Consider the following 22,539-nt stretch of genomic DNA (forward strand, 5'->3'; position numbering starts at 1 on the left):
CTGAGTTACCAGCCCATTGGGGCGTGGTCTCTCCCTTTAAAAAAAGCAGCGGCTGTCCTCCACTCTCCTTTTGTCTTCCGGCTCCGTTTCCGGCCCCTGGACTCCTTTCCTGTTCGCGCGGAGGGGCTGTTGTCTGGGACGGTAATCTGTAAGTTTTTTCCCCTTTGAATAAATAACCATTCTATTAATCATAATTCCAAACTGGTGTGGGATTGTCTGTGACTTACGCCTTCACATCTGTGCAGGGTTATTCTGTTGGAGGTCAGCGCCACAAGAACATGGTAAAGTTTGGTTTCCTTGCAAGCTTTCTTTCTCCTGAAGTCCCCTTGCCTCGCTGGCACACAGGAAGGGCAGTGGGAGCTGGCAAGGGCCCAAACCTTGACCCGAGAGGGGACACCTTTCAGAGATCTTGGAGAAAATATCTTCATAATTTAAAGCGAGTATTTATAACTTCCTTAGCAGACAGCCACTGCCTGTACCCTGGAGCCAATCTCTCTAAGATGCAGAAATATGCAGAATAGATGGAGATGATTCCTCGCTCAGGGTTCTGAGGTGAGAGAGTTTCAGGGGTGCCTGGAACTTCCTCTTTTATTTATATCTTATTTTATTTTTTTTTCTCTGTAGCTTCGGACCCTGTCCTGTAACTAGCTCTCGTAGACCAGACTGGCCTCGAACTAATCGAGATCCACATGCCTCTGTCTCTGAAGTGTAGGGATTGAAGAAGTGCACCACCGTCCGGTAATATCTCATTTTTATTTTATTCTAGTTTTTTTTTAAACAAGGTCTTGCTGTATAGTCTGACCTGCCAGGAAATCACTATAAAGAACACGGTGTCCTCCTACATGCAATAATCCTACTGCCTAAACCTCCTGAGTGCTATGAACTTCAACCTCCTGAGTGCTTATGTATCACTATATCTAGCTAAAAATTTTTTGTGCTGTGTTATGATAAACTGTGGGAAATGGTCCTCCAAAGCCCTGAATTATCCATCCAAATTTATTTTCTTAGCAAGAGTCAATTACAAATATGGATAGAAAATAATAATCAGACATGATTATCATGAATAATCAGATATACAGGATGTATGGCTCAAGGAATGACTGGAGACAACAGTAGGACTAAAGAGAATTTCATGAATGTCATCTCAAACATCTTGGACACGCTATGAAGAGTAAAAGAAGGAGTCATTTCAAAAGGGATCACAGGAGACTGGAGAGATGGCTCTGCAATTAAAATCGTGTTCTTACAGAGAACCAGCATTCAGTTCCTGGCACCCACATCGGGCATCTCACAACACCTGTAACTCCAGCTGAAGGAGATCTGACACCCTCTTCTGGTCTCCACCAGCAACATGCATGCACACACACACATGTGCATACATGCACACACACACATGTACACACACACACAAATTTTGAAATTCAGTAAAATTGAAAATTACCAGCTTTTCATTTCCCCACATTGAAGGATGCCCTCCAAACATGTGTGTAGAACTGTGGGATCTCCCGAGCCTGAATGGTCAAAGCAAGACTTTCAGCAGGAGGAGAACAATCAGCATTGGTACTGTTGAGATGGATGCAGGTCGAAGGCCAGTGCTATCTGGAATGGATGAGTTGGTTGGAAACACAGCGAACTCACTTGAGCAGAAGGTGAGGATATCTGTGCTGTTGAGAACAGTCATACTCTTGTTGCAGGCGCTTTCTGTTGCACAGCCCATTCCAGCCATGACAAAGGCAAAGGGATGACTGCTTCCCACTGCTAAGAAAAAGACTCAAGAGTTAGTCTCCCCTCGTCTCTTCTGCCCTCCTCACCCACAACCATTGGGAAAGGAAACTGTGCTCAGAATGATCCAGAGTCCACAACTTCTACCTCTTGACTAAATGCATGAGTCCCGCTTCATTCCATCCATACACAGGCCCAGCCTTACTGTCCTCTGGTCCCATTGTTTCCCCAGTACAGAAGGAACCATTTAGAGACTGTTGCGTCTCAGACACAAGGCTAATACTGGGCCCTCTGCGTGCCCACTCATGAGAAGAGATGAGTTTGTTGCACATGGAAGAAGGTCAGTGCAGGGTATCAATTATTGGGTAAAAGCCTTCTAAAGTACCTGTCTTCTCTATCCAGGCTCCCTTGAAGAAAATATTGTGATTCCCACCAAAACTGACATCCCTTCTTTGAAGGCACAGGGATCTCTATGAAAATAATTATGGAAAACACTGGATGCCTGTTTCCTGGGGTACACTGAGGTAGAAGTCTGTCCCACTGAGGATGGTTTCAACCGTCCTCTGTATTCTGTGACACCCCATTTTTTTATTCATCTCAACTCATCCAGACACAGGGCCCTTCCCTTGCTCTCCTCCAGACCTCTGTAAAATTCCTTCCATATGAAAACATAGCTTGTCTCCAGACCCGTCAGACTCTCAGTCTGCCGCATAACCCAGCCTAAAATACCACTAATTCCACACTACCTTTCACGTTCTTATGAGGAGCTGCTAGCTCATTCCCATAGCATACAGTCCAGAAGAAAAACCCTACAGTTATTTTTGAAGTTAATCCCTGAAACGCACCTGTGTCCCTCACAACAAATATGTACTTTTCTCTTGCATAGGAAATTATAAATATTTCACTAAAATCAGTGACTTTATCAAAACCTGAGAGCTTATGGATAGGGTCTGAGTCATGACATTAATGATGGCTTCTGGAACTCAAGTGACGTCACTCTGTGCACTTCTGAGTCAAGATCCTATTTCAGAATATCACAGCAACACAGATGCCCAAACTTGACTCTTCCATGGGAAGCAGTTTATTCCCCCCTGCTCCCCTTAGCTCCCATTCCCTATCTCAACGCTTCTTCTGTCACCTCTTTTCTTGGTTCAATCTAAGTTTAGAGGGACAACCCATTGTCCCCCTGCTGCCCTTGCTCTACAGGAGTAACAGTTTCTAAGATATTCTGCCCCCATCACGCCCAACTCCTGGCAGAGGTGCCCAGGCGTTGAATCCTATGTCCCATCTGGGTTCATCTATGTGACTAACAGGGCACAAACTGAAATGGTATGCCATTTCTAAGATGAAGGTTTGAAAAATCTCTGCTCCACTAATTACCCTAGGTCTGTCTCCCATTACTTCTCCCCAGGTCTGTCTCCCATCACTTCTCTGAGGGGGAAACAAGAAGATGTGCTAGGAAAACCCTGGCAACCTACAAAGAGGCCATGGGAAGAGAAAGTGAGACCTGCTAAATGCCAAGAATGAGCTGGGAAGCAGATTCTTTATCTGAAGAACCACAAGACACCCTGGGCATCTGAAGGATCACAGTTGATACCAACAGCAGAATTCACCATGACAAGACACCCTAAGATAGTCACACAGCAATGCTGTTCTCAGTGCACAGACTTTCAGATACTAACTGGTGATAAATAGTTATTGCTTTCACCTGCTAGGTGTGGCATAGGTAGTAATAAATGGCTGATACGCTGTGCCCTTAACAATATGAACATCCTTGCAGAAACAATCATACCTGTGCCAATAACCGCAACACAGTTCGTCTCATTTCCCATGCAGTTGAGGACACTTAGGATGCCCTGAGTGCCTGGCTCCTCATAGAAGGCAAGACATTGAACACCATTGGCTTCTTCTTGAGATACTGAATGGAGAAGAAATGGTTTTTTTCTGGAGGAATGGGCAGGAAACAACAGCTGATAATGTCACTACCTCACCCAATACAAAACCATATAATTCTTTCATGTTTAAGCAATATATATATATATATATATATATATATATATATATATATATATATATACAACTAAAATGCCATAGGAAGAGGGAACAAGACACAGGTATCGGAGATCCTGTGGTGATGGTTGTGGACCCATCTACACCTCTCTTCTGTCTCGCCTCTCTACATGGCAGGAGAAAAATTCCTAGATATTGGGAAATGAGATAATCTGACATCTAAAACTATGCTGACAAAAGGGTGAGGAATTAGTGCCAGCGTGACGTGTGTGTGTGTGTGTGTGTGTGTGTGTGTGTGTGTGTGTGTGTGTGTGTATGTACTTGTTCCTAGATACTTCTGCTTAGGAGACTAAGGATGGAGAATTACTTGGGTAGAGGAATTCAAAACAAGCATGGCAAACACAGAAAGATTCCATGTTCACAACAAAAACAATGATGAGGGACTAAATAGGTGAGAAAAAATCTCTCAGCTGAAGAGTCGGGGCAGAGGAGATATTTAAATCAATAGCCTTAGAGAAACGAGAGAGTACCAATCCATGGCAATCAACTGTCAATCATTCTCCCACCCAGGCAAGAGGTTTGTACCCACCCTTTCGATTCTCAAGGACGGGGCCACAGGCAAAAGGAAAGAGACGACTCAGCTCTGGCACAGCCCAGTGCAGGGAGGGACCCACAGATAGCCAGAGAAACCATGGTGCCGGTATCCATGGTACAGAAATGAGCTTTACTAACATTGTGCCCTAATGATTGAGCTTATCAGTATTATCACAGTATAGATATTATCAGTTGTTATATCTAAATGTCTGTTGGTCCCCAGCGTTGCCTATATAGTTGCTCACACACACTGTACTCCCAGCTGCTCCAAATATGGAGCCTGGGGAAGGAGGATTGCTTGATCTCAGTAATATAATGCAAGCCTGGATATATGCAAGACTCCATCTCAACAATACAAAAATCCAGGATGAGGAATAAAAAAGGTAAGGAAAGTCTCTCAACTGGAGGAGCAGAGCAATGCATTTAAACATATTGAGTCATTGAACCAACTTAGAGAATAGACCCAGGACCAATTATTGCTGCCCGGCTGTCACCCAGTCTATGTATGCAACTGTGTGCACACATACTCAAGAGAGGGGTGTGTATTCAACTCAGACCATTTACAAAGGAAGGCTTCAAACAAAAAGGGAAGGCAAGTGTCCCATGATGGAAGGCTGCAGCTCATCAACAGAGAGATGCACCCAGAGAAAGGCAGAAGAGCCCCGAGCAGGCGCTGGGGCACAGGCCGGAGCTGTACTCACGTGTTACGTCACCTTCGTTGCAGTTATCAGATGTGCAGCAACGGTTCACAAAGCTAAATCTCCGTTGATCCCCCAGCGTGGCTGAGAATTCCAGTTCACTACATGGGTCTCTAGAACAACCTTTTTGCTTAAACATCTGGTTTGTAGCAGAAGCTGCACAAAATTGAACCACTAAGTAAATTTTCCTTCTGAGCTAGTGGTAAAGAACCTGTCCCTTCATGCCCTCTGCCTTGAGTACTGCTCTTCTCCAAGAGTCCCTCCATCCACAATGGTCTGTTTCAGAGAACGAACCAACAGAGGGACCATTTGTTACTAAGGGGGTGACTGGTGGTAGAGTACATGCTTAGAATGCGTGATGCCCTGAGCTTGATCCCCAATAGTGTGAAAGTAAGAAGGGAGTCACACCCGAATGGTCCTCATTATGTAGAACCCAGGTCCTACAACAAGCACATGCTCCATCTCCAACGCCTCCCAGAACCCCAGGTCCCAGTCTCATCCTGGAAAGGAAGCAAAGATAAACTGGAGGACACTCGAGGTGTGAGGGTTGGCTTACACGGTGTGTCAAATCTCTGTATTTCAGTGAAGCAGCCTTTAGTGGTTTCACAAACACTTGCACTTTCAGGACACGTTGTACCTTCACATTGTTGTACTGCACATTGGTAACTCTCTGCAAGAAGGAAATACACATCACTTAAAAGGTAATCGGAGTCATGCAGCTAACATTTCCTAGGACAAGAAGCTGTGAGGAGCTAGACAGACCACTGGAGTCTCATCTGGCGGGTTACTTCCTCAAGGCTCTTGACTGCTCGCCTGACCTCTCCCTTCTTCAGGAGAAAGAAATGCCAAGTTTAGTCTTACCCACAGAGGTGACAGCCAAGGTGGTAAAGACAAAGACTGTGAGGACGCTCTTCAGGCTGGAGGACCAGGCCATGGTGACTCCTGTGAACACTGAATGAGATGCAAGAGAGGACAATGGGGTCAGAGCTACGGGGCTCAGACCTGTCATCCAGCAACCCGCACACCCGACTGTGTTGTTTATCTATATATCCATTCATTCAGTCATTTCTTTGTTCATTGACGCATTCTTTCTGGAAGCCAAAATTAACAAACACTGGCTTTATGCTAGATGTGGCCATTTGGAAGGATACAAAACTGGAAAAGATACCATATCCTCTACCAAGGCATGGGAAAGAGAAAGGGTCTTCCCAGGGAAGAAATTTCACTCTTCTTGCACGGGTGTGGAGGGCACTAGATCTTCCTGCACAATTGATATGGCTGGGTCAAGAACGACTCCTTGGGGAGCAGGTGCAGGCTTTCTATGTGGTAGAAGGTTCTGGGCCATGGTGCTCAAAAACAATCAGCCCCTAAGCTAAGGACATGGATTCACCACCTCCAAAGTCACCTTTCCCCGACCAGCTGGCCTCCCTCACCAGGCATCACAGCCCACACTGGAAATGCTCACCAAGAAGGATCCTGCTCTTCTGAAAGGACTGTTGAGATGGAGAGGAAGGCGGTGATCTCACCAGAGAGGGGAGGAAAGAAACACTCGCTCTGTCCTCACTATCACTGACTTTTATAGCCCAGATGACCTTTGCCTGGCGATTAAGGCACAGTAAATAGTATCTTGACAGGAAATCAAGTGTGCTAAATTTCGTGAGCTTCTAGAGAGAGAGATACCATGAGAACAGCTCTTCCTGACCTCTGTCTGGTAGGAGGAGGCTTGGATGGTCCTGGACCTCCACTCAATTACAGAAGAGGAGTAGGCTATGAGGGTCCTGGACCTCCACTGAGCTGCAGAAGAGACTCTAGGGGCTTGAAAGTTACAGCACGCAAGATCTTGGCTCCACACCATCCTCCACTTTCCTTCAGTGGAAAAAAATCTCAATATTCCCTCTCACCAACTCCATTCTTCCTACCCAGATCCAAACCCCAGGACCCAGAAGCTTTTCTGCTAAAGAGGAACTGAGTATATTCCTTTACAATATATTCTTTGTCATTCTTCCCTGTTTTTACCCAAACTCTTGCTAGCTCTTTGTCAGCGTATTTAATTGCAGAAGAGAGAAAAACAAGAGAGAGTCACAATTTCCCTTCTGCAATTGCCCCGATATGATTACATTTTTCTCAAAACCAGGACTGTGTGACAGACATGGAGATCAGGGAGAACCCACCTAGGAACCCACTATGTCAAGTTTTGAAGAATGCTGAGGCTACAGGAAAGGGAAAACATGGCTGTTCAGACGCCCTGAGGCTCAGGGATGGAAGTATGGAACGAGTCATTTTGACACGGGCAGCTCAGTTGGGGAAATATGGAAGGGAACATCTGACAGACACAGAGATCAGCAGAGCCTTGGCTGTAACATCTACAAAAGCATGGAAACCAAGGAGAAAGGAGAGCTGAGCTTTGTCCTTGAGGGTCAGGAGTGTTATCCACCATGTCCAAGAAAGAGAGGGATGGAGGCAGAATACAAATATAGCAGGGCAATGAGGACAGTGGCAGGACATCAGTCAGTACCCTGACCTAACAAGTGACACGAGCAAGGACCACGGCAATCATATTCTTAAGGCCTTCAGATGCCTGGGATGGTGGCCCATCTGTCCAAAATATCCTTTGAGCACCATAGCAAGAGTTCACTCAGGAAGACAATGGCCTCAAGCACAAAGTCCCCGGTTTGATTCTCAGCACTTCAAAAGTCTGAGCCTGGTGACACGCACTCACAATCCCAGCACTCAGGAGGCAGAGACAGGAGGACCACAAGTTCAAGGTTATTCTCAGATACTCAGCAAGGTTTAGACCAGGTTGGATTGCATGGGACAAAGTCTCAAGAAAGGGAGAGTGGAAAGGGAATCCTTGACTTTATCTAGGAGATACTTTCACCAATTTTAAAAATTTAAGTAATCAAACAAGATTTGAATACTTTGAAAAGGCATGAGGTTGATCAGCAAGTACTGTAGGTTACACAAAAGCAAATCCTGAGGCCCCTTAGGTAACAAAAGACATGTGTGAGGCGGGGACGCCCTGCTCCGCAGGAAAACATCTGGTGTGTTCCTGGGAAAACATCACATCTCAGATGATGCTCTAATTTCTGACCTACACTGTCACACAAACCCGCTCCAACTGTATGTGCAGTTCCAAAGTGTTGTGCACCACTGACAAGAATAGTGATAAAGAGGCAGGACCCAAAGAGACAGGAACAACAGAGACAACCATAAGGTATCACGCACTCCCTGTGACATCATCAGAAGACACAGGTATCTGGTCATCTTCCACAGGCTGTCACTTGAGTGGGATCACTGGGTCATCCAATACATACAGTTCAGCACCACAGCCTGGACTGCTAGCCCACTTCAGGAAATTCCCATATTGAAAATTGTTACAGTCACCTCAGCCTAAATGCCTGGATGACAGAAATGCTCTCACACTTTCTCACATAGATTCTCTCTCTCTCTCTCTCTCTCTCTCTCTCTCTCTCTCTCTCTCTCTCTCCCTCTCTCTCTCTCTCTCCATCTGTATAAGGAGCTGGAGGGAAGTTTGCTCTCTTTTCTGCACCAGTGTAGGCAGTTGCAAGCAAAATGATACCTCAGTTTAGCCCCAGGAACATCAGAGACCTGTTTCCCTTCAAAGCCTGGTCCACAGACCCTTCATCTACACCTTACACCTAACCCAATCATTCTTCAAAGATGCAGACCAACATCTAGGGTTCCTCTTACATGAGCCTGCTCATCAGCTCACGGCCCAGTCCGTGGTCACTAGATCATCCTTCTGGAAGCTCACAGCTTTCTGATCATGAACTAGTGTAGCGTTCAGAAAATTTTAGCATAGCTTTAAAAGAAAAACATTGCAATCAAACTTGAGCCCCCATAAATGAACTGCTTTTTCTGTTAGTGAAGAGGCAGACCTTTGAAGTACTCAGTCTGAGTTTGGCATGGCTACCAGGCTCCAAAATGACTCATAACCAACTCAAGTTCTTGGTTTCAGCTAAGTCCACTGAGATGGGCAGGCACTCCTCATCAGCCACACTCCTACTCCCGATGAACACTGGAGCATCTGCCTCCAGTAATGTCTGTAGTCCTGACGTAAGAGCCTTCCTCCCTTTCAGTGGATCTCAACCATCCTAATGATGCAGATTCTGAACTGAAAGTGGTGTCCCCTGTCTTGAGCTTTCAAACCTTTGACTGTTCCTAATGGCTGTGGACAGACAGAGCATATTCACCAGCCCATGGACCAATGTTCTAACTTGTGAACAGACTAGAAGCAGAGAGAATAAGATTTATTGGTTATCAGAGACAGAGTACATTCTCCAAATTCATTATTAAGTACTTAAACATTCATATATTAGAATATAACTGTATTTGAGAACACTGTCTTCTGAGAAATAAATCAAAATGAGGCTATCTGTGTGGGCCCCATCCAAAACAGCAAGAACAACAGGCAGGGACCTGAGGTAGGCAGGGGACAAACCATATGAAGCCAGAGGAAGCAATGGTCACCTACAGTCCTCAGAGAAGCAAGAAGTGCTAGAATCACAAAGACAAAGACCTTGTTGGGCATCCCTCTGTGGTGCATTGCTATGGCAGAGTTGCACACTCAAATTCTGGTAGACCAGAAGACTGGAATAGTACAGCTTCACAAAAACACTGGGTTTTATTTAAGCCAATTCTAGACAGACTATAATGTGAAATCAAGGAAAGGACCACAGGCAAGCTCACAGGGTCCTGGTAAGTTCCTGTTCACCATCCCAAATGTGAGTACTCAAAGACAGGTCCACCTTAGTGAAGCCATTCTAGACTATTCCAGACTGACAGATAAAGCCTTACCAGAGAGACTAGGCTGTTTCAAGTCTGACAGTCATGTTGTCATCCCAATGGTGAGAGTGAGTCTGTAGGTTTTCTGTGTGTTTCCCCATCACAATATCCAAACAGCAGAATTCAAGGCTCTGAGTTTGCTGGCAGCCATTACAACTGCCCTGCCTCTATGCGAGTGACCTCTGTAGGCAGCACAAGCTTCAAAGGTATTGTAAATCACAAAACCCAAAATGATCTCTAGACACATATCCAAGGTTTACGAAACTGGGCTGGGAGGCCAGAAGAATTAACGGTCAGGACTGTGCAGTTACAACATCAGCGCTTGGGGCTGTGCACACCTCTGTGTGATTTCAAAAGCATCTAGTAGAAACTTGGCTGACTACCCCAACTTTCAGCATGAAGGTTTCAAGTTAAACCCCACACATACAAAGAAAAGGTCAAGTTCCTGTGTTTACGCTAATGTTCAGGATACCAGTGTTGTGATCTGGCTGACTGACAGCAGAACTTCCTTGTACTCTGTAATTGACAAGGATGTTTGTGTTTTTTTCTGGGTGGTGGTTTTCCCTAGAAGTGATCTCAGTACACAATGCGCTAATCTTGACATCTGGCTGCTCAGTATCTCTGGAGACAGCTGCTTACAGGTATAAAAGACTTTATCTGGGGCCAAATAAAGGTTGCTGTTCTTCCATCTGAAAAGAAGCCTCCATGTCTCAATCCTAGCACACACACCCCCACGCCAGTCTCTGCATCCAAGCTGTGCTGGCACGACATACGAGCACACGTGGAAAAAGTTCCTGAACCTGTGAAATCCTTGGCCATTCCTGAAGATGCCTCAGCTCTGGGACGCTGGTGCCTAAAACACACAAATAGCAGAAGTGGCCTTTGCTGCTTCTACAGTAGCAAATGGGCTCCCATTTCACAGACAGGCCAGGTCTTGGAAACCTGCTTAAGCAGTGGTTTTTCTTTTTCACTATCATTGTACATTTTACTGCCACAGTCTAACAAAGTTTTTTAAATATTTTTATTGATATAATTTACATACTGTATAATTCACCCTTAAAAGGTGAGAAAGTACAATAAATTGGGTTTTTTTTCTCAGAAGTTCTGCCGTCATTGTCACAGTTGAGGGAAGATACCTTCATCCTGGGGTGGAGGCTGCCAGACACTATTACAGGCGGTGCTTTCAGAATGGATGACACACTGTGAAAAGACCAAATCTGGGAATCGCGGTAGAAAGGGGAAAAAATTATTCTAAAGAAAGAGAAAATATTTTTAGTAAAGTCACATCTGAAAGTTTCCTCACGTTTGGAAAGTGAAGTTAAGCAAGAGAGGAGTAAGGAAACATCAAATAATACTAAACCGACAAAATGATCAATACAGAATCAATACATACAAAATGATCAAATACAAAATCAATGCATGTCTTTCAGTAATTCCTCTTAATACCATTACTCTTAATTAACTATATGTTTAGCATTTTAAGAAGTGCTCCTGGGCAGAAAATTTATTTCAGATATACAATAGGACAGAATCAGACATCAAGACCTCTAAATGAGACACAATGTGGTTTGTTTTTTTTTAAAAAAAAAAGTGTATGGGCCAAGGCCAGTTCAGGCACCCTCTCCTCTGTCCAGAGAACAATCTGGGGATCTCTCCTTGGACCTGGGATCCCATTTACAGTCAAGTCTCTAGTAAACCCTAAACTGCCTTCCATAGTTGAGATATATTCTTCCCTGAACCCATACCTATCCTTCCTCCCTCCCCCCCTCCCAGTCTCCCCAGCATTTCCCATTCCTCCCCTGCTCCCTTCTCTCTAACCTCCTCCCCTTCCAACTACCCTCCCAACCCCCCTTGCACCCTTGGTTACCTGGAACTCTTGTCTATTTCCAATCTCCAGGAGGAAAACTACCTGAATTTTCTTCAGGTTCACGTTCTTATTTAGCTTCTCTAGGATCACGAATAATAGGCTCAAAGACCTTTAATTATGGCTAGAATCCACTTATGAGTGAATACATACCTTATTCCTCTTTTTGGGTCTGGCTTACCTGACTCAGTAAAGCGTTTTCTTTTTCTTTTTTTTATTTTTCTTTTTATTTATTTATTTTTTTATTTAATTTTTACTGGGAACCCCTCAAGAATCAAGTCTCTTGCAAACCCTAGAATGGCTCTCTTAGTTGCGATATAAACTTCCCTGCTCCCATAACCATCCTTCCTCCCTCCCCCTCTCCCATTCCCCCAAGCCATCCCCAGTTCTTGCCCTCTCCCCTCTCGCTAACCATCTTCCCTTACTTCCACCCTCCCCACCCCCCATGCACCCGACTTTGCTTGGCAATCTTGCCTAGTTCTATTATCCAGGAGGATAACTATATAATATTTTGCTTATCACCATAGATCCTTCATTTGACAATAGATGGAGATAGAGACGGGGACCCACGTTGGAACACTGGACTTAACACCCTAGGTCCAACCGAGAAGCAGAAGGAAGAAGAACGTGAGCAAGGAGGGCAAGATCAGAGGGAACCTTCATCCGGCGATGGATGGCGATGCAGACGGAGACCCACATTGGAGCACCGGACTGAGCCCCCCAAGGTCCAAAGGAGGAGCAGAAAGAGGAAGAACATGAAAAAGGAAATCAGAACCGCAAGGGGAGCGATCACCCACTGATACAAGGCGACTGATCTAATGAGAGTTCACCAAGGCCAGTTGACTGGGACTGAAGGAGCGCTTGATCCAACCAGATTCTCTGGTGGAGTCTGGATTCTCTGAATGTGGCTGGCCCGAAGTCTTTCTAAAAAGCCATTGACAATGACTCTGGGACTTGTTTCCTCTGCATATTCTGGATTTTTGGGGATCCAGTCTGATTGAATACTCACCTTCCTGGACCTGGAGGGAGCGGGGAGGAACTTGAATTACCCACAGGGCAGGAAACCCTGACTGCTCTTAGGGATGGAGAGGGAAGAGGAGAGGGAGTAGGGGGAGTGGGAGGGTGTTGGGAGGAGGGGCGAAAATGGTAACTTTTATATTTTAATAAACTTTAAAAAAATTATAGGACATATACAATCATTGGAAGTTCATAGAATTAATAAAAATATTCATTTTTGAAGTGGAAAAAAATGTATGTAGGCTTGGAAGAGAAAAGAAGAAGAATAAAGAGACATTAAATATAATATAAAAAGTATAAATAAATTGAGTAAGAAAAATAAGCCATGTAAAGATGAAATATACACAGAGAGTCTGGATTATGTATATTATTGTGTTTTCTTTGAATTTTTTGAGTGTGAAGGAGCTAAGTAAAGGCAGACATTTCATTGTATGGGCTGCTAAGATACTAACATATATATTTTAAAGGTATCTTGACTACAAAATTTGAGTCTAAGGATATATTGCTTTGGAAAAGGGATCTTCTTTAGTTTCCACAAAGATGAGAACTGTGGCTGCTTCCAGACTAATGTGGTTTAGTCGCTGGTTTTTCCTGGCTGCCTGGCTAGCTTACACCTGAAATAACCATGCAGAATATGTATTAATTAAATCACTGCTTGGCCTATTAGTTATAGTTTCTTATTGGCTAATACTTACATCTTAATTTAACCCATTTCTGTTAATCTGTGTATCAACACATGGCAGTGGCTTACTAGGTAAATTTTCCAGTGTCTGTCTCCATTGGATCCATGGTGTCTCTCTTATTCTGCTTTCTTTTTCCCAGAATTCCTTTTAATTTTCCCCACCTACCTAAGTTCAGCCCTATCAACAGGCCCAAAGCAGTTTCTTTATTAACCAATGAAAGCAATACAAAGACAGAGGGACCTCCTACATCATGTTCCCTTTTCTGTTTAAACAAAAAGGAAGGCTTTAACTTTATCATAGTAAAATTACATATAACAAGAGAGTTATCAAGCAAGAATTACAGTTACAATATTTATATCTACTTTATTTTTATCATAAACAAGTAAAACTATAACTATCTATCTATTTTTCAAGTATATCAAAGACTCCAGAAAGATATAATATTACCTAAGTAAATATGAAGTACATTATAAGCAACTTCCAAAACTCTAGAACTGACAGAGACAACTCACTGCCTGGACAGTCACCAAAGTTTTTTTGTGCCATTGGGGCATCCATCTTCAGCCTACAGGCCCAGAGTCTCCAGCAGACTTTTCCATGAAGCAGGAAATTTTAAAGACAGTTTAGTCACTTTCTTTTGTATCCTCTTGAATGTCTTGCAGACTCTTTTATGAAGCACGAACCCCAAAGGATCATCTCACCTTTAAGTAAGTTTAGTACTCATTTCTCTGTGCAGTCTTGCATGTCCAGTGAAGTAGTTCAGGCAAGAGCAGGTTCTTGCCCAAATAGCTAACCAACTTCATAAGGAACCTCTTCAATGCCCATCATCCTTTTGAAGTAGCTTGGTGCTGCCCGGAGCAGATGTGTTTCATTGTCATAAAAAGTTATAAATTTTTAAAACATTTACATGTCATATTCTGAAGGTCTCTGAAAGACTTGAAGAATACCTAACTAACTGAAATATATCTCTGTTTATCTAGAAAACCTAACTAACATGACCACAATCTTAACTATTATAGATGACTATCTATTAACCTATATTTTTAATTATACATTACATTTTTAAATGAATTATAGAAACATAATACCTTAAGCAAGACAAGAAATACATATTCATATAACAAAGTTGGCCTTAAATTTGTATCAATAAACCAAGATTTATACCAAAACAAATTATTCATCTTTATAGCATGGTTTGATGAATTAAGATCCCCTGACAGGTTGCTGTGAACATCTTCAAAAATATTTTACCCAACAAAAAGCAGGAAGCAGTTTGGACAGAACTATGCCCAAATTTTCCAAATATTGTTTACAGATATTTGTTTACATTTAAAGGGGGTATTTTATAGAGTTCAATACTTTGCATTGGTATGAATTTTATTTTATTGATACAAATTTTAGGTCAATTGTGTCATATGTATATTTCTGCTCTTGATTAAGGTATTGTGTTTGTGCAGCTCAGTTAAAAATGCAATGTATAATTAAGAAATACAGGTTAATAGATAATCATCTATAATAATCAAGCTTGTAGTCATGTTAGATAGGTTTTCTGGATATATAGAGATATATTTTAGTTAGATAGATAATCTTCAAATCTTTCAAAGATTAACAGAATATGACATTTAAAATTTTTTAAGAACTTAGGACTTTTCATTACATTGAGACATATCTACTCCTGGCAATACCAGTCTACTTCAGAGGATGATGGGCATTGAAGAGGCTCCTTACAGGTATGCTAGCTGTTTGGGCAAGAAACTGCTTTTGCCTGGACTGCTTCATGTTATACTGTATGAACTGGACATGCAGGAACCACAGAGAGATGACTGCTGAACCTGCCTAAAGCTGAGACTGTCCTTCGGGGTTCCGGCTCCATGAAAGAGTCTGCCAAACAATCTGCAGGACACAGAAGAAAACAACTGATGAACTTTGCCAATACAAGGCAGAAAAGATCTTCAAATTTCCTGCTTCATGGAAAAGTCTTCCAGTACTATGGGCCTATAGGCTGAAGATGGGTGCCCCAATGTTACAGAAGAATACTGGGTGACTGTCCAGGCGGCAAGATGTCTCTGTCAGTTCTAGAGTTTTGGAAGTTGCTTACTGTGGGGGTCGCTCCACGCCACGGGGTCAGCATCACCACCCACCTCCCACGAGTTCTATATTGTCCTAGGGGTTGAAACACAGACACACACACACAGACAGAGTTTTCGAGTCATCCTCAAGAAGAGAATGCTCAATTTATTCAGCTTAATCTGGGGTTAATATACTCTTTTGCCCCAGTAAAGAAAAACTCCTCCCACCCAGAGGGTGCTGGGGAAACTGGCGCCTGTGAGAGCTTCTCCGCAGGCAGGTGGTCGAGGGTGCAAGGCAGTGTCAGACAGGTAAGACGGACCTTGGCGCCTGGGCTCTTCCAGGAAGGTTGAGAAATTACCATTTTAAAGTGATACAGAGCCCTATGCTATTATACCAGGCTACAGCAGAGCAAGCATGGAACTTAGCAGGAAGCTTAGCTGGTTAGCATAAACATTTCTTGCATCCTGTGCTTTGGCATTGAGGAACAGGGAAGACAGGGCCTCACAGCTTATAATGCATTTCCTGTTTACTTAAGCAATATTATATCCTTCTGCAGTCTTTGATGGAGTAAAGGAATAGATAGTCATAATTATAATTTTCCTGAGTTATGATAAAAGATAAAGTAGATATCAATATTGTAACTATAATTATTGCTTGATATGTGTTTTGTTAGATGTAATTATATTGTGTTAAATTTAAAATGTTCTTTTTATTTAAAGAGAAAAGAAGAAATGGTATGGGAAGTCCTTTTGTCTATGTGTTGCCTTTATTGGTTAATGAATAAAGAAGCCACTTTTGGCCAATGGCTTAACAGAATATAGCCAGGCTGGAAAAGATATATAGAAAGACCAGCTGAGTCAGGAGACAACATGTAGCCGTCGCTGCAGACAGATTTGCTGCAATCTTGCCGGTAAGCCACAGCCCCACGGCTATACACAGATTAATAAAAATGGATTAACCAAAGATGTAAGAGCTAGCTAGCAATGCACTTCAGTGATTGGCCAAGCAGTGATTTAAATAATCAACTTTCTGTGTAATTATTTGGGGGCTGATCAACTGAGAATGAACAACCAGCCTTCCCTAAAAAAATGTTTCAGGCAAATGGAGCTAGGAACCGAGCAGGTGTCTGTCACTATTTCAATATCTGACAAAATAAGCCTCGGACACAACATATCAGAAAAGAAAAAAGTCACCTAATTCCAACTAAAAAAAATGATCCATCATGAGGACATTAGAATTCTTAAACACACACTCAGGAAACACTCATCTAGCTTTGAAGAGCAAATGTTCCACCCTGATGATCAGAAATGAGGTTTCTTCTTTCCTTGACTGCACTCCAGCATTTGTTTCCTTGGTAACAGCCATCCTAACCAAGATAGCCCAAAGTAGCATAAATTCTAATTTCTACTGCTTAAGGGTATTGAATGCCATTTGCATTTCTTCTCAGTTTATTAGCCCATTTCTCTCTCTCTCTCTCTCTCTCTCTCTCTCTCTCTCTCTCTCTCTCTCTCTCTTTCTCCACATCTTTGTAAATTATAAGTGTTAATCCTCTGTCAGATATATAGGTGTAAAAATCTATCTATAAAGAGGAAGTGTTAGAGGTTCAAAGTCCAGGAAAAGTAATTTGAAAACTTAATCACCGCCATGGCTGATAACATAACTGCTTTTGGAGACAGTCTTCCCAGAAGTCATTAGTATAGATCCTCATTTAACACAGTAGGTGGCCTTGTAAGAAGGCCACCTTGTAAGAACAGAGATTAGGCCAGGTGGTGGGACACACCTTTTAAACCCAGAACTTGGAAGGCAGAAGCAGGTGGATCTCTGTGAATTTGAGGCAAGCCTGGTCTACAGATCACACTCCAGGTCAGCAAAAGCTACATGGAGAAACCCTGTCTTGAACCTCCCACCCCAAAAAACAAACAAACAAACAAAGAGATTAGTGCCCATGTAATAGATATGCAGCAGGCAGGCAACATAAAGATGCAGAAGCTCAGCTAAATCCTGAGGGCAGGATCTTCAGGGAAACTAGCCCTTCTCCCAGGACCAAACCTCACACTGTTCTAGCATTCAGAATTAGGAGAACATGAGGTCGTGTTTCTACCATCCATCTGTGGTACTGAAGGGCCCAGACTCTCACCCAGTCTCCTCCACACCTGCGTTGGCAGCCATGACAGGCTGCAGAAAAGACCCAGCAAGATGTATGCCCCTGACTCAGCAGGATGTGCTGAGTCCCCGACCTTGCCCGACCTTGCCCTAATGACTGGGAAGAAACTGCCAGGCATCCTCCTTGTGGTACAGAACCAACGAGAAGTTAGCTGGTGGGCTCTGGATGTGCTTTACTGAGAATGGTGGGATGCAGTAACTGCCCACCCCCCATGGCATCCTTTCAGCAGCTGCAGCTGACCAACCAGCTCAGGACAGGTTCTCCCAGCCCAGAAGTGTCCCAACCCTGAGACTGTTACTATGCAACTAGCAGACCCCCAGATGCCCTGCTTGCTCTACCCCCAATATATGCCCTGCCCCACTGCATCTCCAAGTCCCTGCTACTCAACCCACTTTGTTGGACAGACAGAGAAACCAAGTTATCTCATAATTAAGAAGACTCTTTGCTTTTGCATCAGATCTGATCTCTTGGTGGCTTTGAGAGGTTCACACTCTGGGCACAACAGTGCCCTGGTTTGACAGTCTCTGCACACTCGTAATTGAGAAACTCGGAACACTAGCATAGAATAGCTTCAAATACAATCTCCAGAGAGACACGAGGTTTTAGTCAGGGGTATATAACAGGTGGTCGTTCATATGAGGTTCAGGCCAGCCTAGTCTATAGCTAGTTCTAGGACATCCAGGGCTACATACAGAGACCCTGTCTCAAAAGAAAGGAAAGCAGCATTGTATAATGGTGTAGCACAGGGTTTGGGGTGATAAAAGGCTGTGTGTGGCGTTAATGACTGTGGAGGCAGCAAACAGTACTGAAGTACCCACTGCTACCCCTACACAGTAACAGTGATGACTATGGTCTGGGCAGCACTGCCTGCTTACTGGTTAGGTTGTATTTTCTCGGGGAATGGAGAAGGGAAGAGTCAGTGTGAGCACAGAACAAGCATGAGGAAGGCCAGAAACCTGACCTTGGGTGCAGCATAAACAAGCCATGGAAACAGAGCGGCTTCAGAGCTTTCCAGAGTTTGTAGATATTTTATTTTCATGATCAAAGATACAAATGTGTCTAGGGACACTACAGAAGCCATCATAAATGCTGTTGTAATCCCAAGTCAAAATTCACTTAAGAGTGGGGGAGGCACGTGCGTGTAAGAGAGAGGGGGAAGGGGGAGAGTGGAAGGGAGGGAAGGAGAGAGGGAAGGAGCAAAGGAGGAAGGGAGGGTGAAGGGGAAGAGAGAGAGAGTCAGCAACTTTTAAATCTAAAATGCTGATACTGTTTAATTGGATCCATCAGCGCCATCTAGTGGAAGTCTTTATGTCTTAAAGGAACAATCTAGTTCCCATGGAATGACTGTTCCTACTTGAGAGGCCCTCTTGCTTCTCTTGTGAGCAACTGCTCCCAATTATGGACTGATCTCACTGTGGGGTGGTCCACAAGGTTCTGCTGTTGCAGTAATCAAGTGATAACAGGCTTTGGACAATGTACCTTTCAGGAGGCCTTAATAAGATGGAAAAACCGACCAACAGAAGCCTCAGATATTCTTCGCGTCTTTCAGTTGAAGGATGGCAAATTAAGAACTGAAAATATGTGCTCCCAGTTCTGAGACGCCCAAATGTGACATGCTGAACTGAGCAAGAGTATGACCAGCAGACCTGATATCAGGGACACAGGCGCCAACAGAAGACTGAAAGCCCAGGTTTACGCTGTTCTTACCTGTGAACTGGGTGTCTGTGAGCTCTGTGAGGTGACTTTACAAAGTACTGGGGCTCAGCATGATACAAACAAGAGGCTGTTTTCCAGCTTCCAGGCAGATGGTGCAAATGCAGAGACAGACAGACAGACTTCTGGGGTCAGGAGAGGAGAGGAAGGCTAGTTAGCTGAAGAGTCACAAAAGGGACTACAGTGTCTTGTGAGCATGTGCACAGCAGAGATGGGGAGAAGCCAGAGCAGGTGCAGTATTGTCTCCCGAAGAACAGAGGATCATCCCATGTCTTCACAGACCCGAGGCTGCTGGTCAGGGGATACTCAGAGGCGGGCATGGTAGCCACAGAGAATGGGTAGGGGATTCTGCTGTATCGTAGTTAGGATTCCTATTGTTGTAAAGAGACACTATGGTCACACTTATAAAGGAAAACATTTCATTGGGTCTGGTTTACAGTTTCACAGATTTAGTTTCACAGTTATTGTCATGGTGGGAAACATGGTACCAGGCAGGCAGACACGATGCCGGAGAGGGGCTGAGAGTCCTACATCCAGAGCAGCAGATACACTGAAGAAAATGTTACCCTGGGCATGGTTTGAGCATCTGAGACCTCAAGCCCATCCTCAGTGACACACTTTCTCTGGCAAGGCCACACCTACTCCCACAAGGCCTCACCTCCTGATAGTGCCACTCCTTCTGAGCCTATGGGGTCCATTTTCCTTCAAACACCCACATGGTGCCAGACATGGGTTTGTTAGTGTGGGGCAATAGCTACAGGCAGCAAGGGAGCTTCCCAACTGTGTGCTTCATGTATCATTGATTAGAAGGGTGGGATCAGAGCTGGGAAAACACCAACCCTTTATTGTAGGAACACACCCAAGTGGCAAAGAGGTTCCTGATTGCCATTACCATGTTGTCGCTCTGAGTGCAGAGAGGAAGGAGTGGCAACTACCAGAGAAAATTGTAGGCAGAGAAACTCCTTCCTTGATCCTAAGGCCACCAAAGCAAACTGTGCTTCTTGGCTTGATGGTCTGTGATGTGCGCCATGGTGTTTCACTGTTCATCAGGAGGCAATGGAGGGAGCTTCTTTGCTTTTGCCAAACCTCACACGGAAGACCGTGTGTCCTGTCCACAGTTCCTTGTAGAAACGCTCCTTCTGTAACTCTGTCAAATGACTGCTCTCACAATTCTCTCATATGCTCTGTGTCAACTGAATTGCTCCCAAAGATGGCCACAGCTCTTCGTTAGGTCCCCAGTACAGGACCATCTGCAGAGCACACTCTGCAGTCTCACTGATGCATACCTTACAGAAGGTTGAGACATTTTTAATTGGTAGGTTTTATGATCAACTGAGTTCTAGTCCATAAATAAGTATACATCTAACCCAGACACAATTTGCTTCATCTTTAGATGGTGGGAGACACTTTGCAGAAGCAGGTAAGGACCCTGAGATGGCAACACTGCCCTGTATTACATGGGCCAGATACCAGGGTCCTCAGAGGAGAATGAATGGGCACCAGAGGAAGAGGCTGTGAGCCAGACTCAGAGTGGAGGGTGTGTGTAGAAGATGCAGGTGATCCCTGACCACCGCACAGACAGGAAATGGGTCTCTGAGTGATCCACCACAGTGAAATCAGCTCTGCAGACACCTGAACTTTAGTTCAAGAAAACTCAATTCAGACTCCTCCAGAACTGTGGCTTTGTGCTGTTTCAAGCCACCAGTTCTACTGTGATTTGTTATGACTGCAACAGAAATCCAATACAGTAAACAAAAGATAAACAAAAAATGCTCGTCCAAGATTTTACATTCTACAACTAATAGAGTGGGTCCCTTGATTCTTTTCCCTAATGATAGATTGGGTTGAGCCCTCAGTTCTATGTTTACTAGCAAAACAGCTCAACCCACCTCTACGGACTGCTTTCTTTCTTGCCATTTGGGGATGAGGACAGTACACATATTGAAACAACTGTGCAAGGATTAGCTGAGTTCATGCTTAGAAATTGCTGAGAACGGTGGCCAGATCATCAAATGCCTCCACAATGCATCAGGAAATTTCACTATTAACAAAATTTAGCTCTCTGGTCATGAAAAAGAGGGGCAATTGATGCTCAGGAACCAAGTGGAAAACTAGGAGAACCCACACACCACTTCTGCTTCCTCAACTTTGAGCCTAAAACAATTGAAAACAAAATTCAAGTTATTTTGTTGTGGTCATTGTTTCAAGACAGCATTTCTCTGTGTAATCCTGGCTGTCCTGGAACTCACTCTGTAGACCAGACTGACCTCGAACTCAGAGATTCACCTGCCTCTTTCTCCTGAGTGCTGGGATTAAAGATGTGCAACCCCACTGTCTGACCAATATACAAGTTTTTAAAAGTTCAATGTTAAGCTTTTCTGGCCTTGCAGTGGGGTGTGTGCCCGCTGATAGCCCTCCCACCCTGGCCCCAAGCCTGCCTTTTTGTCTGCAAGGTCCTTGGAACCCCCATCACAGCCTACTTCAGGGCTGAGGGGACTGGAGAGCCAGCGGGGAGTTTTCCTGCCCCTGGGTCTTCTTTCTCCCATCCCATCCTAGCCCCAAGCCTGCTTTTTCATCTGCAAAGTCCTTGGAACCCTGCAAGAGACCCTGCTCCCAAGCTGAGGGGGCCAAAGTGTGTCTGTGGCCACACGACCTGACACTCGGAAGTCCCACTCTTTGGAACTTCCCCAGGGGGACAGATTCCAGGCTCCCCCCAACAATTCCCTAAGCTTTTCTGGTCATAGGTAGGGTGTGTTCCTGCTGCTGACTTTCTTTACCCCATCCCACCCTATCCCCAAACCTGCCTTTTCACCTGTGAGGTCCTTGGAACACTGAGACACAGCCTGTGTCAGTGCTGAGGGGATCTGAGAGGTGAGTAAGCACCCACAAGCATAGACAGCCGGACGCCCCACTCTCCAGGACCTTACCAGTGTACCAGAACCTAGAGGCCCCTTCACAACTCCATAGCTTTTCTTGCCAGCCAGCTGGGACTGACCCTGCTGCTGGGCTTTCCTCCAACCTACCCCCAAGCCCGCCTTTTCCTGTGAGGTCCTTAGAATCCTCAAACACAGCTTGCTCCAGTGTTGAGGGGACACAAGAGAGGGCAGACCAAGAAAAACTCCCAAGAACTCAGTGAGCCACATCAAAGATGGGACCAAGATGCCAAGGCTCTGCTGGCCTCATTTGAAAGAAGAGATG

General features: G+C 44.3%; 1 protein-coding gene and 1 long non-coding RNA gene across 2 annotated transcripts in view; both read right to left on the bottom strand.

Annotated features, from left to right (window-relative positions):
- LOC148120953 (uncharacterized) overlaps positions 1-22,539 on the bottom strand; it is a 42,153-nt gene that overhangs the window by 6,190 nt on the left and 13,424 nt on the right. The window lies entirely within an intron of this gene.
- LOC125402704 (protein RoBo-1-like) lies at positions 979-6,559 on the bottom strand. The gene is made up of 6 exons (XM_048437581.3): positions 6,490-6,559; positions 5,886-5,975; positions 5,581-5,694; positions 5,028-5,180; positions 3,515-3,640; positions 979-1,758 (listed from the first exon to the last, which is right to left on the bottom strand). The coding sequence occupies exons 2-6, from the start codon at positions 5,956-5,958 to the stop codon at positions 1,520-1,522; spliced, it is 705 nt and encodes a 234-aa protein (XP_048293538.3). The 5' UTR covers positions 5,959-5,975; positions 6,490-6,559; the 3' UTR covers positions 979-1,519.

Source organism: Myodes glareolus, chromosome 9 (assembly GCF_982192425.1).
Source record: "Myodes glareolus chromosome 9, mMyoGla1.1, whole genome shotgun sequence".
Classification (NCBI taxonomy): Eukaryota; Metazoa; Chordata; class Mammalia; order Rodentia; family Cricetidae; genus Myodes; species Myodes glareolus.